The sequence below is a fragment of the Neovison vison genome, chromosome 13 (genome assembly GCF_020171115.1).
Source record: "Neovison vison isolate M4711 chromosome 13, ASM_NN_V1, whole genome shotgun sequence".
NCBI classification, from domain to species: domain Eukaryota; kingdom Metazoa; phylum Chordata; class Mammalia; order Carnivora; family Mustelidae; genus Neogale; species Neogale vison.
The window spans coordinates 30,802,800-30,820,958 of record NC_058103.1 but is presented as its reverse complement, the minus strand read 5'-3'; the positions used below and the strand labels follow the sequence as shown (position 1 = coordinate 30,820,958).

Below are 18,159 nucleotides of genomic sequence, written 5' to 3'. Positions count from 1 at the left end.
CTGGTCACCGGCTCCTGGAGAGCGGCCTTTCCCGGCAGGAGTAGCCAAGAGCACACCCTCAAGAGTTAATGGCACCGACACGAGCAAATGCACACCCGACACGCACACCCTCACCAAACAAGCAGCAAGGCTCAGCAGACAGGAGGCGTGGAGGTTAGAAACGAAGCCAGGAGGACCCCGCATTTTTTGGGACAGACGCTAACCTCTAAGGAGGTGTGCGCGGGAGGTCCGGGTTTGTTTTGTAATGCGTGTGTTACCGCGTGGGTGAAAGCAGATTACTTACAGTTCAGAAGAGAAGAGTTAAGGAGACAAAGGCCAACAGAGATTGCCAGAGGTGATTAGCGTGCGGTGGGCGCAGAGAGCCTGGGCCAGCATTCTTGATGGTGGTCAAGATGCCAGGGGGTTATTTGAAGGAGGAGTTAGTAGAGGGGTTCCTGCTACAGGGGGCTTCAGTGCTCAGGGCTTTGGGAAGGGCCCCTCTCCTGGCCGATTTCTATGGCTCTGGCCCGCTTGGAGGAGCAGGACCCTTCACTGCTGAGAGCCTGAACCACTCCCTCCTAGGGAGGAGATCTGCCCAACCACCCGCAGGCTCCAGGCTCTGTCCTATTTGTAGAATCAGCCCTGATATGGGCATCCCCTGGGGGACCCCTGGGATCAAAAGGAGGGAGCCTCTGGAGCATCAGTTCATTGAGGCAAAAGCTGTGATAACTGGCTTCCCCAGCGTGCGGGGGTGGGGGGTAGGGGTGGGGTGGGGGATAGGGAGGACTCTTGTCATGGTGTCACCAAATGACAGCAGGAGGTGGTACGGCCCAGCCAAAGGGGGCTGCCCAGAAAATCACTCCATTAGAGAATGTCTTTCTGGCAGTTCTTCAGCCCCAGGCCAGGTGTCTACCTCCTTTCTCACTGCTGGAAGCCCAAGTCGGATCCAGGGCCAGGGCAGCCTAGAAAGTTCCACCGTGAGCCTAGCGGTTAGCCCCAGGAGCCCTGGCTGTGAGGCTGTGGCAACCAGCAGAGAAGGGGGACTCCTTCAGCAGCTGGAAACGGGGAACGGGGGGTACCCTCCTCCTCTGCCCTGGGGACCTTTTCTTGGACCTTTCTCTGCTTTCTTGAGCAGAACTGAAGTGTCATGTGAAAAATTTCTAAGAGTTTTAGAAAAACCTGAACATCTGAACAAAGAACAGAGCAGGAAGATATTATGTTCTGCCACCCCTCAAAATAAGAAAAAAAAAAAAAAAGCCCCAGAGGATTTGGTAAAAAGAACCTCATGACCTTTAAAGAACATTTAAGTACTTAAAGGCATTTTACAAGAGTGGTAGTAACAAGTCTAAACACCTGGGAAGGGGTCGGGTTGAACAGTTGGACTTGGCACAGGGAAACACCAAAACTGGTAACAGGAAAAACCAGAGCTGTGTGTGCCTGTGAGCTCTTGACCGAATCCACCAGGCAGCAGTCCTGGGCTTTCTCGGGTGGGTGGGTAGATGGGGACCTGCCCGTAGGCCAAGGAGCAGGGAGGGGGAGTTCTGCCTTAGAAAGACTGGTGACAACTACACCATTAAGAAAGGCAAACTCCTGGGCGCCTGGGTGGCTCAGTGGGTTAAAGCCTCTGCCTTTGGCTCAGGTCACGATCCCGGGGTCCTGGGATCGAGTCCCGCATCGGACTCTCTGCTCAGCAGGGAGCCTGCTTCCCCCCACCCCGCCTCTGCCTGCCTCTCTGCCTACTTGTGACTCTCTCTCTGTCAAATAAGTAAATAAAATTAAAAAAAAAAGAAAAGAAAAAAAGAAAGGCAAACCCCTGAGACCCCTTCTCAGTCCCTGTAGGGTTCCTGCAAACACCTTCCTCCTGCCTCAGTCTGTTTCTTGGGGGACGGTGCCCTGTGGTGACTTACACACAGGGTCCTCCACCAGCCTGAGCTACGAAATCCTGAAGCCTCCATCTCTGGGACTACCCTATCTCAGTTTTCAGCCCTGCAGCCTCCCCCTGCCCCCCCAACCCCCTGTCCAGACCTCTGTCTCCTTGGCCTTTATCCAAATGCCTCCTCCTTGATGAAACTTGGAGGGAGGCCCATCTGCCTCCTTTGCCTATGTTTGGGGGGAGGGGTCTAATCTTCCCATTTTCTAGACATTTTCCCAGACTTAGATATTTGGGGGAAAATAAGAGACTTGTGGGGGAGGTCCTACTGTCCTGGGTGTCAAAGGAATGGAGACAGTGGCAGGACAGAGCCCTAGGAGAGGCCCCACATGGGCTGTGGCTATTCTGCAAGTAAGAGATGCTTCCCATGGGACACTAGGGAGGGGCCTCCTGCACGGGCCACGCAGGTGGTAGGGAGCTCTCAGGGCTGGCACCAGAGGAATGAATGACCACCGCCACCACCACTTGGATCTTTCTTCTTTCCCGGAGCACTCATCTCGGTGTACAAGACTGGGCAGGAATCAGCCTCTGTCCTGAGACGCTGTGCTCAGGGATCTGCAGTTGGGACCTCGGGCCTGCTCTGTCTGTGGAGCAGCCACATCCGTCCCTCCCCTCTGCGGAGGTTGTCCTGGAAACCGGCTCTCTCCTGGGGGAGGCTGCCGGGCATTTTGGCGACAGGACACAAGGCTACAGCTTCAAGCTCTCCAAGCCTCCCCTCTCTGACCATCAGGGACCGGTGGCATCTGGCAGCCGGGCCGTAACCATGACTACACTGATCCTCCCCCAACCCCAGTGGGCTTCTTCCTTTTGGAAGGGCTTCTTTTTTTCCATATGGAGACATTCATTCCTCTGTCAAGCACCTGTGACAGGTGCCTCCATCGGGCGTTTGCCTGAGATGGAACAGAACAAACTTGCTGGACATCCGGGGCTTGGAGCCCCTACTCAGATCTGCCCCACTAGTGAAGACTAGTGAGGGGCCAAGGAGGACAGATTTCAGCCTCCACACGTCCCAGACATGAGCAAACCAGCCCCCGAGACCACCGGGGCTGTCACAGACCCCATGAAGGAGTGAAAGTGGCCTGAAAGAGGACACGGCTCGCCTGGGGCCACGGGGAACATGGAATAAAGACCCTCACGTGGCCTGTCTACCTGTCATGCTGGTGAAGAAGGCCTTTACCAACCCCGTGGGTGGGACAGGAGATGCCAGGCTCATCTGTTTTTCCATAATCCTCATTACAGAAACCTGTTCTGGCCTTACCACTCCCTGGGGGCCCAGAACCCCAGACAAGGGGGCCGCCCCTGGGGTCAGGGCTCCCAGGCAGGGCTCTCTGGGGCCGGTCTGGCTGTTCCTGCTCAGCTCTGTGGCTGCCCTCCCAGGCCTTGCCGTTCCTCTGGGTGACGAGACAGAGATCTCTCCAGAACAGAGTTCTCCACCTGAACTGGGCCTGGGATGTGAGAAATCACAGGGAGACCTGAGCCTGCTTTGCCACCCCAAGTCCTCCGCCTCCTGCCACTGGCCTTTTCCGAGGGTCAGACAGGTAATTTGCTGCATTTCACAGAAGCCCAGCAGGCCTGGAACGTTCCTCAGGAGGCTTGGGGGAAAGTCCCCTGGGCACGACTGTTGGCTCTCTTCATCCTTCTCCCCTTTACGCAAACACAAGTCTGAGCCACATCTCCTTGTTTAGGGCCTTAGTACCAAAGGTAAGAGAGTGACAATTTAGGTGGGGTGTGTGTGTGTGCAAGAGAGAGAACGGGCGATGGTTTCAGTGACACAGCATGGGCCGCTCCTGTCTGCTCAGCCTTACCTCGCCCCAGCAACGGCACGGAGGGGTCGTCAGAGCTACTATCACAGTAATCATTACCATCCTCCAGCTCACTGTTGACGGTATTGCCATTGGCAATGGTCTTTTGTTTGATGGTGAAAAAGGCCTGCATCTTCACATTGTACCTGGAAGTTAAGGCAGGAGGTCAGAGCCCGGGGAAATGCCTGGCATCCCACCCCCACCCCATGCACACACAGTCAGAAGGCCCTGGGAGTGGCCTGTGGAGGCGGCGAGGGGGAGTGGAGGGCGCTTAGCGGAGCTGACAGTCCCCTGGCAGGACCCCGAGAACATCGTGCTGTCAGAGGCCTGCCCCACTGTGCTGTTAGTGGCTTCCCTGGGCAGGGGGTGAGGAGGGGGGCATAAGGAACCTCTGGTCCAAGAGCATGACCCATGTCTACTCATGCCCGTCCCAAGCCTGTCCTAATAGAGGAAGTTCAGGCCAGTGTCAAAGGCAGGCTCGAAGGAAGTGTCACCAGATAGGTCTTCCCTCCCACAGCCATGAGTCCTGCTCCCATGGGCTGCCCGGCAGGCCAGCTTGCACCCCTCACAGCCAGGCACACCCCCCAGAGAAGACGCCATCTCCGGCTCGGACCCCAGGCCGCCTACCTCCCTGGAAGGTGCTCAGAGAGAGAGTGGTTCATGTGACGACAAGCCTCCCGCACTCGGACAGGTGATCACCCATTTGCACAAAATACCATAAACATCTGATATAAATGTGGGGACTCAGAGTCTCCTACAGTGTTGCTTTTAACCCTTTCTGGGGATGTGGACAAGACGGCAAAACCTGAAGGGGACTCAGCTCACAGAGAGGTTGTTTTTTAAAATGTGGAAAAATCTGCTATTTTAACTCTTTTTCGTTTTTAAGTGTCTAACTTGTTGGCACTCATCACAGTCCTAGGATGTGTCGGGTGACTGTCAGCATAATTTACTGTCAGGTTGCAGCATCCCAAACGAGTCTGTGTCTGTTCATCAGTTAGCCAGTAACCACCCCCCACTAACCTACTAGCTCTATGGATTGGGCTCTCCAGAGTCCCTTGCCCAAGCGGAACCATATTGTCTTTGTCCTTTTGTGACTGGCTGCTTTCCCTTAGCACGTTTACAAGGCTCATCCCAGTCTGATGTCCCTGCCTTGTTAGGGCTGAATGATATTCCTCACCAGCACTTTTGAGATCACGCTGAGCCAGGTGGTTTCTGGAGGCGGCAAGCGAGCCCAACTCTGACCCAGGGTCTGCACCTTCTTTCCCGAGTGGCGTGCCCTGGAGTTGCACCAGGCTTAGCCCCTGACAGGTGGCACCGTACAAAGCCTGGTGCGAAAGCCAGGCAGCCTGGCTCTTTGAGAAGAGGGGATTTACGGCGACAGTGAGAAAGGGTGGTGCCCCAGGGCAGCAAGGAGCCCCCCGGGAAAGAGTCTTGCCGGCCACCTGTCTTTGAACAGCCCCATCCTCTACCCACCAGCCCAGGCTCCCCTGGTCCAGGTGTGGACAGGAGCCCCCAGTGTCTGAGCACCCCAGTGGGTACCCCCAGCGAACCAGAGCTGGCTGGAAGTAGCTGGAAGGTCTGTCCTCAGTTCTGTCTGGGCTCTAAAGGAAGGCTAGAGCAGGGAGCGGAACAAGGCGTCGGACTGCCCAGCAGGGAGAAGAGAAAAGCTACTTACTTCATGATCAGAATGTAAAACGCGTACAAGATGATGAGAACCAGGCCTTCCCACCTCAAAGAGAGAAGAGAGATTGTGGTTAGGACAGGGTGCCTGTGGCCGTGGGGTGTGGGGCTGACGGCGAGGCCCTGGCGGAGCAGGGCAGAAGGTCCTTTGACCCTCCCCAGCCCTGGCCCTGGCAAACAGGGACGCCATCCTAGGCTGTGGCCAGCTGCCATCTGAAGCCCTCTTGGGGACAGAGAAGTTGAGGGTGGGTTCTTCTCAGCGATGGGGGTCCACGGGGATCAGGCAGCATTTCCATGGGTATCCAGAACATGGAGGGACCAGGGCTGCCCCATCCCAGGACCCACAGAAGGGAGCAGCCTGGAGTCCTACCCACTTGGTCCTAAGAGACCTGTGTGCTCACCTTAGATTCTGGCTGGGGACCAGAAAGGCTGTGGGTACAGGTGGGGAGGAGCCTGGACAACTGCAGGGAGAAAGAGGTGGGCACAGGAGCCCGCAGGGCGGGGTTCCAGAGGGGCGCAGGGGCGGGGCCTTCCTGGGACACTCACCCCACTGCCCAGCAGGTGCAGCGCCCAAACCCACCTGCCCGCGGGCACCACAAGCTTCTGAGGAGCCACCCAGCTTAATCTGTCTGGTCATCTGACAAATGCGTCCTGAAGGCCTACTATGCGCCAGGCATGAGCTATGGTTGTTTTCGGGAACTCTCCCTCTGCTGGCAGAGCCTGCAGCCCAGCAGAACTGCGGTGAGATGGCGAAGACCCCACTGTGGCCACCCCCAGTCCATCTAGGAGGAGACCCTGGATGTGGAGTGGCTGCCTGGCTCACAGGGTGGGTTAAGGGCCAGGTGGGGGCCGAGAGCAGGTTTCTCTGGGCCCAGAGCCCCCGGCTGCTCATGTCCTCAGCGGACTGAGCACAGTCCCACAGAAAGACACTGATGGGATGCCACTTTGGATCACCGTCATGAAGAGAACGTCTCTGTGGCTTATGGACGTATAACACTGACACAATGAAAATGCCAACCTTTCAAGTTTCTGCTTTATGTATCTTAATTAAGGCATCATTTTCTACCTGGAGGTCACTAAGGTGAGTTCCTACATTTTATTCTGTTTACCTTTGCTTTTTACAGTAAGATCTATATTGCTTTTAAGAAAACATTTTATTTCTTTGAGAGAGAGAGAGAACGAGCATGAGAGGGGGGCAGAGGGAGAGGGAGAAGCTGACTCCCTGCTCAGTAGGTAGCCCAACCTGGGGCCTCATCCCTGGGCCCTGAGATCATGACCTGAGCTGAAGGCCGATGCTTAACCAACTGAGCTACAAGGTGCCCCTACAGTGAGATCTTTAATTCACCTGGATTCTCCTCTTGCATAAGGTGTGAAGAAGGGATCTGATGTTATTTTGTTCTGCATAGCTCCCTAGCTTCCCCAGCAGCATCTGAGACTCTCTCCATAACTCACTGCCTGTTGTGACTCCTGTCATATCCCCCAGCCAAGAAATGGGCCCATGACTGGGTTCTTGGTTCCACAGTCCATTTTGGCCCATGCCAAAATGCCATACCGTTTTCATTATTTTAGCTTTATAATATGTTTCATTTGGCAGAGCAGGAACACTGAGGGAAACAATCTTTGTCGCTCTGAAAGTATAAAGACGTGATTGTTTAGAATGATGCCTTTTTACTTTCACAAGGGCATAAGTTCACGTCTGTAGTAGTAATCTCAAGAAAGATTCAACACACCCAACAAGGAAGGATAGGAACAAAAAAATGAACGATAAGCAAACATTTAAAACTTACCACACAATTTCTTCATCATATATGAACTGGAAAGCAAAAGAAACAAAGGATGGGGGACATTATTTATTCCAAAAGAGCACACACAGACCCTTAAACACTCGGAGCTCACCCACACTGCCTTGTTATTTTTACACAAAACTGGGCTCCTCTCTCCATCTCTGGGTTTCTCAGCTGCAGGTGACCTTTCCTTGGATGAAACCCCTCCCAGCAGATGCTACCATGTGTTAGCACGGCCTCCTGAGAGAAATGGCCTGCATTTCATTACACTGCAAGTCACAGGTGGCACCAGCCTGGCAGGGGTCTGCCATCAATAAGGGGACAGACTTGCTGAAATCAACACCCTGAAAAACTGAAAAGACCCCTACCTGTCTGTCTCCCTACAATTCCTACCTGTCTATGATACTCGTGTAGGTGGAAGGGAAGGGATATTATTTTCCTTTTTTTTTTTTTTTAAGTATTTATTTGAGAGAGAGAGAGAGAGTGAAAGCACAAGCCGGGCGGGTGGGGGGGGCAGAGAGTGAGGGAGAAGAAGACTCTTCGCGGAGCAGGGAGCACGACATGGGACTTTATTCCAGGACCCTGGGATCATGACCTGAGCTGAAGGCAGATGCTTAACCAACTGAGCCACCCAGGTGCTCCAAGGGATATTATTTTCTTAAAAAGAGAGAAAACTCTTGGGCGATTCTAAGAGCAAAGGACCCACTTGTACCATTTGAAGGGAGCCCCGGACTGATGGTGAGGGTGCCACGGTTTCTGCAGAGGGCACGGACATTGCCCCACAACCCCACCCAGCATCTTGGACACAGGCACAGATGAATGATGCCCCGAGGTCCAGGGGAGGAGGCCTGGGACCACCCCAGCCAGGCCCAGTGTGGATGGGAATTTGGAAGGGCTGCACCCACCCACTGGCCTTGGAGACAAAGAGGGCCTGCACAGGATGTGGGGAGAAGCCAGGGACCCACAGTGCTCCACTGTCCTGGCTGTCACGGCAGTCAGGCCACCAGATCTGCCATGGGGAGGCCACTTCCGAGGGGGGGGGGTCATCCTGACCGAGCATCCCTGTGAGGCTCCCCAAGCTCCAGGCTCTGAGGAAGTGGCACTGAACATAGCAGTGCCCAGTGCCCCCCTGGGGAACGTGAGGACATGTGTGGGGGATATTTTTAGTTTTTACAGCCCAGCGGAGGGCTGTTTAGGGACAGGGACAAGCAGGTGATGACCAGCCTAGAACATGTGACATAGTCTGTCAGAAGGTTTCCCCACACGTAAAGACCTCTTATTTAAATGTCTGGCTAAAATTCAGACATGTAGTGGCAGCGGGAGGTGGGGGGGGGAGAAAAACCTGAACCCAGAACTTAACTGTGTTGTAAAAATCAAAATACTTTTACACAGTTGTAATAAATATGTAATTTCCTAGTGTGGTAGCAAATGGAGAAACAGGTGGACTTGGCTCAGCCTAGGATTTTTATCAGGAGTCATTTATAATTTTGGAAAATTGGGTCTTCAATGTCGGCACCCCCCACGGGGCCCAAGGGGCCTACCCAGCACCCGGCCTCAGTCTGCACAGGTCAATTTCAGGCTCAGAGATTCTTCCATTCGGGGGTAATGATCATATCACCTGGGGTTCTAGCATCTTCTCGCCGAAGCACTTACCACGGAGAGTTGTAATCTCTCTTATTATCAAGGATTTCTGTCTTTGATAGTTTGGGCATCATTTGATTCTTTTTTTTTTTTGGAAACTGCATATAGGTATATTATTTTATCTATGACTTTCCTTTTTGGGATTGTGTAAACAGGGGTCCCTGTGGTCTCAAATGGTCCTAGTCATGCCCCGCCTGACATTCATGCTGCCGGGCCTGTCTCTATGGCCTGGGCAGCTCCTGACAAACAGAATGTGGCGAAAGCGATGGGTTACAGCCCCCATGATCAGGAGGTCACAGGCTCCCTTCCACAGTGGCACCTTCTCACCCCTGCTCTGAGGGCAGCCAGTCAGCATGGTGAGCACAGCATGGTGAGCCAGGCGGCCAGGAAGCCTCAGAGGAGGCCTATCTGCAGCCCTGCGAGGGGACCCCTCCCCCAGCAAAGCAGATTCTCACTGCGGGAGTCATGTACCCCGACCACCATCTGTGCGAAACCCTGAACTCTGATTCACAGACAACAAGAGCGAGAACTATTTGCTAGTTGAAGCTGCAGAGTTTGGGGGAAATTTGTTACCCGCAGATAATACAAGGGATGGGACTGTCCTGTACAGTTGGCTCTAGATCTTGTGAGGTCGGGAGCTCTCTGGGGCACATTCCAGAAAATCTGGGCACACCACAGTCCTCGGCCCTCATGCCACTGCCTGGACTGAAACGTCTCCTCTGGGGGTGGCATGCATCTCGGCAGTAGCCTGTGCCTAGTGCTTCAGTGTCATAGGCATGATGCCACACTAGCCCTCGGGGGACCATGGGGCTAATCTCTTGTCACTCTCCCCTACACTAACAGACCCAGAAACCCTGTTCCAGCTCTTCTGCCTTTCTCCGTGTTCCCTCAGCTGCCTGTTCTGCCTGCCTCCAGCCAGCCTCGGTCTCTCTCCTGCTCTGCGGGAAGCAGTGAACCCAGAAACTCCGATTCTCAGGCATCGGGCTCTAACGGAGGCTCTGAGGGCCCCTGAGGAGCAAAGGGCTTGAACTTAACTTCACGGACCATGGGACATGTGCTCTGACGTTTCCAAGGCCTTTTTGAATTCAAGGTGCTTGTTGGAGTTGCTCCATAACCAGGGTGTCAGGCACGAGGTTTTCAGGCGAGGGAGGCAGAGTGGAGAGGGGATGGGGACAGAAACGGGCAGGGAGGTAACTCACCGCAATGAGCACTATGACAGAGAGGGTGTAGTACACGGAGTCTCGGCACACAGCCCACCACGTCAGACGGACCACCTGCCAAGCAAAGGGCTGTCAGCTGCTGCTGGCTGGGGAGATGGGGGGTGGTGCGGGGACTAGCTTTCTCACCAGCCCTGAGCCCCGCAGGGGCAGGGATGCACCCACAGAGCTCCTGCTAACTATGTCACCGGAAACAAGCCTCTCCCGGCTGCTCGAGGCCACCCAGTGCTCTCCATTGTATTTCGGCAACAGGACAAAAGTACACAGTGTTTGTAAGTGAGGGCCTAGCTGTTCCCTCTCCTCTGAGGTAACAACCTGTCTCACAGCAGAAGCCCAGGGTCAAGGCAGAGCCAGATGCTGGAAGCTTCTGGTGGTAAACTACCTCGCTTGGCCAGGTAGGGCCGACTCATGAGCCTGCTTCTTGGTGGGCGAGTGTAATGCCCCCACAGCCCTGAGGACCAGGAAGATGGTCATGGGGGATCAGCAACAGGCCAGCTTCAACCTCCTTGCTAAGGAGGCCAAAGGCAGGCCTCAGATATTTCCAGAAAGGTTACAGGAGGGACCTCTCAAACATCTACTGCTGCTCAGTGAATGCTCACCCTTGGCCCAGACAAGAGAGCCAACCCTGTCCTGCCCTCGGATCCGATGGTGCTGGTCATGGACAGAACGTCAGATACCACTCGTACCTGGGAGGACCCAAGCCTGGAGGGGGAAGCTGACTTGCTCAGCCTCAGTCGGTCAAGGGCACACCCAAGGTGAGGTCCCAGGTTCCCCTGCTGCTGTCCCTATGTCACTCTACAAAGGGAGACAAACCACTGACCTGCCCCGCGAATAATCCACAAACGCCGATTATACACAGGATGTTGAACACCGCAGAGCCCACGATGGTCCCCACGCCTACGTCTCCATGGGTGATGAACACACCTATAACGGGAAAGGCAGAGACCTTCCTGTGCCAGTCCTGCCCCCGCCCGCCACGGGCTGCTGGGAGGGCTGTGTCCCCAACCCCATGGACGGAGGGAGTTGTTCTCCTCATCACATGCCTGGGGGGCTGAGGGGGATGGCAGAACCGGAGACGAGAAAGGGTCCTGGGCGACCAGCTAACTCCATTCCTCCCCCCCCCCCAACTTTTTTTAAACACAGCTTTATCAAGATCTGATTCATATGCCATAAAACTCACCCATTCAAAGTATATGATAATCCCGTTTTTTGGTATAGTCACAGAATTGTGCATCCATCACCACAATCTCATTCTAGAGCATTTTTATCCTGCTCCCACAAAAGGAGCCCTCTACCCACCCGCCCTTTGCTCTCCCACACGCCCCAGAGAACCCGACTTTACTTTCTGTCTCCCCAGCTCTCCCGCTCTACAGTTGAGAAAACAGAGGCTCAGAGCTGACAAATGCCCTCACTGGTCAGGGGTGGGGGTCGGGGTCCTGTGTCCCCCGCTGGGGGCCTTTCTTACCAATAACAGAGGCAAACAGCTCGGGCGTCGAGCTTCCTGCGGCCATGAAAGTGGCTCCCGCCACATCTTCACTCAGATGGAGCTTCTGAAACAGAAGTGACCACAGACACTCAAGCGGCGAGGTGGGGACAGCGGACACTGTCACCGGACACGTCCACGATCATGGCAAGCGTCGGGGACTGCTGTGGCCAGAATCGGGCACCTGGGCTGGCCGTGTCGTCTCCCGGCACCCTCAGCACATGCCTCCTGCTACTCTGTGGGCCTCCCCACCCGGAGTCCCCTGTCCCCTTCCCCTGTCACTTTCTGCTCAATCGCCAAGCCCCTAAATGAGGTCACCTCTCGAACTGTACCCCCAGAGTCAGCTGTTCCCCTTGGAAGAGTCTGGTCCTCCAATCAATGAAACACAAACCACCCAGTGAGGGTCTGAGGACTATGCTTGTGCCTTCCCCACTGGACACTGAAGGTTGGTCTTTTTCACCTCTGGATTGCCAGTGCCTAACTCAGAGTCTGGGACACAGTGGCGCTCAGCCAGCAGCCGCCTCCAGGGCCCATGTAGAACTTGGGTACCACGCAGACTTGCCCAATTCAGGGCTGTGGGACCTAGAGGTCCCAGAGGCATAATCTGGCCCTTGCATTCCAGAAGACCTTCTCCGTGGCAGCCCTGATGCCTGGCTGCTCACAGACCCAAAGACCCAGACAACCTAGTTCCGGGGATGAGGCTGGATCTCTGACAAGGCACACTCTCCTTAGCAAGGCCATGCTCCAGCCACAGAGGCCCATCCTCTGATCGAGAATATGCTGTTGGGGGCTTTGGATGCTGGGAGAAGCCACAAAGATTCTGGGTCCCCCTGAAACTGAACTTGAAGGCACTTACTCTGTGGTGCCCAGAAGGCACCTGGGCAGAGCTCAGTCTCCTCCTGCACCCACCCTCCCAAGTACCCTGGGCAGTCTAGGGTCAGCACAACCTCCCTGCTGACCTTGCTACAGGAAGCAGTCCCTCAGAGGAGTCGGAACTCTGGGCTTCTGTCAAGCACTGACCCCCCAGGGCAGAAGCCTGGCCACCCTGACCTCATCGATCAGGAGAGGGTTCCACAGAAAATGATCTGCCATCAGAGCATTTCTGGTATCTTCTAGCACATTACAAACCATTACAAACTCAGGTGAAGGCTCTGTCTTCACCTGAGCTATTCCTTCCTCCTAGAATGCCCTTCCTTGCCCTCTCTGCTTGGAGAAATCCTGACCACTTCAGAAGTTTAGATCAGATACCACTTCTTCATGAAGCCCTCCTAGGCTTCTCCCCAACAGACACATTGCATTCCTCCTTTTGGCTCTTCAGTCCTTTGATGACTCTTACTGAGCCCCTTCCAGGGGACTTGCCCATAGGGCCAGGACCATCCCCCTTTGCTCACATCTGTGTCCTTACAGAGATAGGTAACCTGGAGGGGCCTTTCCACTGGGTACTGTCCTGTACATTGGTCACCCATCCCCAGAGGCCATCTCCTGATTCTCTCCATACACTCTTTCTCTGGCTCAACTCGCTCATTGACCCACAGTTCAGTCTGAGTCGGGGGTGGGGGGGTTGGGGAGGGAGATGGAGAGGTGAGTGAGAGGAGACTGGGGGAGGGAAGGCCTTTGCACCTTGCTGCCACATTCCTCACTCCTCAGGAGGCCCTATTCTGTGCTCAGCAGCAAGGAAGCCCCTGCCCTAACAAGCTCTGCCCCCAGCTGCAAATGTCACAACAACGACAAGGCTTCAAACAGGTAGGAGATTTCATGGGGGACAAAGTGTGCCAAAGCCCAGACCGGTCTGCACATAGTAGGTGCTGGAAATGGAAGTAGTTATCCTTTCTTGGTTAGCGGCCAAGGGTAAGGCAGAACAGAGAGACACCCTAGAGCCTTTAAAAAATTTTTTTAAAAAATATTTTATTTTTAATCTCTACACTCCATGAGGGGCTCAAACTCACAACCCTGAGATCAAGAGTTACATGCTCTACTGACTGAGCCAGCCAGGCGCCCCAGCACTGGAGTCTTACATGTGAGAAGAGAGAAGACAAGAAAGTCAAAAGCTCACAGAACACTGAGGAGGAGAAAACTCACTGGACCAAAGGGCATTCTTTGCTCAGCCTCTGGATCCTCCCCCGAGACACGGATCCCCACCTGGTCCCCACCACCTGCAGCTTGTGGGAAATGCTCCCATGGCACATGGGAGACCAAATCAGGGAGAGAATGGCCCCTGCCGCCTCCGCTCTGGGGGTGTCAAAGCCAGGCTTTGCCACGGCCACAGTAAGTGCGTGGCCAGTTGTCACCACCAGAGTGCTCCCTGCTTGGTCCTTCTCCATCTGGCCCTGATGCGCCCCATGTCCTTGGTTGCCCCAGGCCCCCCAGCCCCAGCCTGGCTTTTCTGTGAGATCCCAAGTCCCCCCTACTTACCTCACAGATCTTCTCCAGAGACGGAACAAAAAAGTCATCACAGACTATGGCCAAGGCATAGAACATGTACAGAGCCTGAGGAGGAAATGGGGGAGATGGTCAGCAAACGCACCTGCTGCCGAGGAGGCATGGCTGGCCCGATGTCACGTCCTGAACCAGGCAGCTGTCGCACACTGCCAAGGCAGAGGCCGGGTGCACAGAGAGAGACACAGAGGAAAATTCCAACAGCACAGAGATCTGCTCCCTCACGAGCAGATGGGGAAACTGAGTCCCAGGGAGGGGAAATAATGTGCTGGCAACAAAGGGGATGAGAGCTCAGGTCACATGGTCTTGGGCTCCTTCTCCTCTTTGTAAAGCGCCAGCTCTCTCCCCAGCACCATTTCAGGCTGCTCTCAAAAGGCAAGCTCTAAGCCTTAGGGCTAAGAAGGAAAGCATTTAGAATCACCAGTTTAAGAGTTTAAAATAAGAACAATCCCGATCTTCCCCTTTCATTTTAGTGAAGGCACCATTTCCCTCTTACCACCCGGCCACCCGCTGCGGGAATGAATGGCAGTGAGCAGGCGAGCCAGCAGTTCCGGGGTTGCTACCTAATGGCGGCAGAAGTTAAAATACACAAGCCATTCACACACAGAGTTTCATGGAACAAAGCGTCCAGATGCTAATGCTGATTCTGGGACTGATTTGCCATGTGCCTTTGGATAAGTCGCATTTCCAGGGCTCAGTCCATTCATCTGTTTGATGACCGAGTGAGAACAGATCAGTAGTTTCCAAGTGGTTTTATATACATGGTTTTATATATCCCTGTCCTGTTCATCTTTCCACTCAACTCAACCTATGGGCCAGGCACTATTCTAGGCATCAGGGATCCATGGCTAACCTGCCAGGAAATGCCTCTGCCTCCTGTAACTGACCTTAGTGGGGCAAATAGACAAATAATGTGTAACTGTTGGAGGAAAGGCCAGTGCAAAGGCCCTGAGGTAGGAATGAGCTTGATGTCCATGAGGAATAGCAAGGTCACTTATGCAGGTAGACCAGAGTGATAGTGATGTGGAAGACAGAGGATGTGAGGTTGGAAGGACAGGCCATGTCCAGGGCCCATGGACAGATGGGACTTTGTGCTGAAGGCTGAGGGAACCATTTCTTTCTTCAAAGACAAAGGGCTTTGTGAACAGATGCTCTGTTCACAAAACTGGGAAAGGCTGGGCTGCTTCAGCAAAAACAACTGTGAAGTTGTTGGAGTAGCACACCAATGAATTGTGATTAAATAGACTGGAAGATCCATCAGCTGTGGCCAAGGCCTCTGAGGCAGGTGTCTTCTGCAGTCCAAGCATGGCTGTTCTTGGATCTGACTCATTACCTTTTGGTGTGGGGGGAGGGGAAGCAAAAAGAAACAAATAATGGGGGTTATAGGTGAAGGGAGAGAGAATGAAGGGAGAGAGATCCTGATGTGAAAATCTCAGGATACAGACTTGAGTTCATACCCCCAGGAATTTCCACAACATCCTCTACCAGGAGAAGGGGAGGCTGCATAGCTCTCCTGATGGCCTTGGAAACACATAAGAGAAAAGGAGGCCAAGTTGGTCCCCACCACTCTGGCTGGGCAGCTCTGAGAACGTTCCTAGCGCTGCAGAAAAAAACTGGCTCCAAAGCTTGCGCCTTGTCTTTCTCTTTTTTTTTTTTTAATAAAGATTTTATTTATTTATTTGACAGAGAGAGATCACAAGTAGGCAGAGAGGCAGGCAGAGAGAGAGGAAGGGAAGCAGGCTCCCCACTGAGCAGAGAGCCCAATGCGGGACTCGATCCCAGGACCCTGAGATCATGACCTGAGCCGAAGGCAGCGGCTTAACCCACTGAGCCACCCAGGCGCCCCTTGTCTTTCCCTTAAAGAAGGTGTCAGCAAGGTTTTTCTGAAACAGTCAGACAGTAAATATCTCGGTCTTGACAGGTCACACAGTCTCTGTCACAATGATTCTGCGGCTGTAGAATAGAACATGGTGTGTGTGTGGCTGGATTCCAATAAAACTTTATTTATAAAAATCAGGAGGTGGGCTAGATTTGGTCCTCTAACCATCTGTTTGGCTCATGTCTGCTCTAAAGGCTCCTGCAAAAACCCTGAGGTGTTTTCAGGTTCGGGAGAGAAGGTTTTGTCTTAGCAATGCCAAGACTTTCCTGAGGCAGAGCCCTAGAGCTATGGGATTAATTTGCCAAACCCACAGCCTCTCAGTGAAAGAGGAGGGCGTGGGAAAGCCAGGGGAACTAGAAAGATAATAACTCTCTTACGGAAATACACAGGCCTGTCATTCAATATTTGCCTACAACTTTCACTGTCATTAACGGTTTATCCTGTTAATTAAAACTTCACTCATTCATCATTCTCAGGGGGCTACTCTCTCCACAAGAATCCCAGCTTTCGCTTTCTGAATTCTCTCTTGCAAAGGCTAATACTGGTGGGGCTTATAGAAGCAAATAGTGCTGGATGGTCAGGGAACCTAATTAAAGGAAAATCTGCCGTGTCCCAAGTGGAAAAGCAAATCGCAAGCACTTTCGTTTCTCCACACCATACAAAAGGACTGGCGAACCTTTTCTGCAACGGGACAGATAGTAAATATTTTTGGCTTTGTGGACCACGTCACTGTATTATACCTACTTTGGGACTGAAGCACAAAAGCAGCCACAGAGAATACAGAAACGATGGGAAGGGCCATGTTCAAATAAAACTTCGATGGGAAGGGCCATGTTCAAATAAAACTTTATTTACAAACAACAGCCACGGCTTCAGGCTGCAGTTTGCTTACTCTTGTCAGAGAAGAGCAACTTGTGCCTGTACTTGAGGTTTGGACCTGCTAGTCCTTTTTAAATTGGTGTCTGAGGATTCCACCATTGTCATCAAGTCTCATCTGAAGACAGAGGGAAATTTGAGAAAGGGTGCGCCGAAGTTTTAAACTATGGTTACGTCAAGGTGGTGAGATGTGGAGTGGGAGTGGAGGATCATGGGAATTGTGGCAGCAAGTGTGCACAGAGCACTTCTTATCTGTTGTGCAATGTCTAGGGCACTTTACTCACACTCACGCATGGCTGGGAATGTTTTCGCATGGCTAGGAAAGATGCTGTCGCTCCCTTTTCAGGAAAGCAGAAAATGGGGCCCAGGAAGACTTGGGAGTCTTGTCTTGGCTCTGGGGTCACTTGCTGGGCAACACAGAGCCAGTCACCCGACATCTTTAAGACTCTGGTTTTTTGTGGTTAAAACGGGTCCAGCACCTGTTCTCCCAGATGTCATCTTACAAGGATGGGACATCTTTGACGTGCTATGGCTTGTCCGTGCTCTGCAGACACGCTCTGGCTGCCCGAGGTGTAGGAATAGCCTATCCCACCCAGGCCACTTACACCGAGGATATGCAGCAGGACGGCTCCGTGTTGTCGCTCCTTGTTGGAGAACAGGTCTGTGGGGAACTCGTGAATCGCTGGAAGACAAGAGGACACAGCAGGGGGTTAGTTATCAGTGGGTCCCGTGATGGCCTCACTGGCAGCGTGAGAGTCCCCTGTGAATCTGGAGAACCTGCTAGGCTTTCAGCTACCCAGGAGGGGGCCAGCCAGCTACAGCTCCCACGTCCACAGCACGCCCGCGCTTTTCAGAAAACATTGCTGAGTACCGAATTATCCACAGATGCTCTAGAAACTTGGAATTGACCTAATTTAACATATCCCTTGCAATTTTTTTAAAACATATGAAACACTTCCTACCCACTAGGATGGCCAAGAGAGATAATAACAAATATTAGCAAGGTCACAGAGTGGTTGGAACCCTCATAACTGGTCAGGGGGTACAGCCACTGTGGCAGGACAGTCTGGCAGCTCCTCAAAAGGTTGAATATCGAGTTACAACACCACACAGTGAGTCTCGTCCCCAGTATCTGCCCAAGAGAAGTGAGAACATGTCCACACAAAATTTGCACGGGGATGTTCATGGCAGTATTATTCATAAGCACCAAAATATGGAATCAACCCAAACACCCATCAGTGAATAAACGGGTAAATAAAATGTGGTCTATTCCAAATGTGGAATATTCCCATACAAGGGAATATTCAGCCATACAAAGACAAAGCACGGATGCATGGAACAACACAGAGGAACCCTCACAGAGGAAAACGTGATGCTGAGAGGACTCCATCCTGCGGGACCACATATTGTAAGATTCCATTAATAGAAAATTCCAGAAGAGGCAAATCTAGA

At 53.2% G+C, this 18,159-nt stretch overlaps 1 protein-coding gene across 2 annotated transcripts in view; it reads right to left on the bottom strand.

Moving 5' to 3' along the window:
- SLC24A4 (solute carrier family 24 member 4) overlaps positions 1-18,159 on the bottom strand; it is a 173,699-nt gene that overhangs the window by 50,244 nt on the left and 105,296 nt on the right. The window contains exons 3-10 of one of the 2 annotated variants that reach the window (XM_044230999.1): positions 17,313-17,389; positions 13,929-14,003; positions 11,499-11,583; positions 10,854-10,957; positions 10,016-10,090; positions 7,179-7,204; positions 5,387-5,440; positions 3,715-3,857 (exon numbers count right to left, since the gene is read on the bottom strand). In XM_044230999.1, coding sequence (XP_044086934.1) covers positions 3,715-3,857; positions 5,387-5,440; positions 7,179-7,204; positions 10,016-10,090; positions 10,854-10,957; positions 11,499-11,583; positions 13,929-14,003; positions 17,313-17,389 — 639 coding nt within the window. The remainder of the gene's footprint in view (positions 1-3,714; positions 3,858-5,386; positions 5,441-7,178; positions 7,205-10,015; positions 10,091-10,853; positions 10,958-11,498; positions 11,584-13,928; positions 14,004-17,312; positions 17,390-18,159) is intronic. The other variant, XM_044231000.1, reaches the window with a different exon arrangement.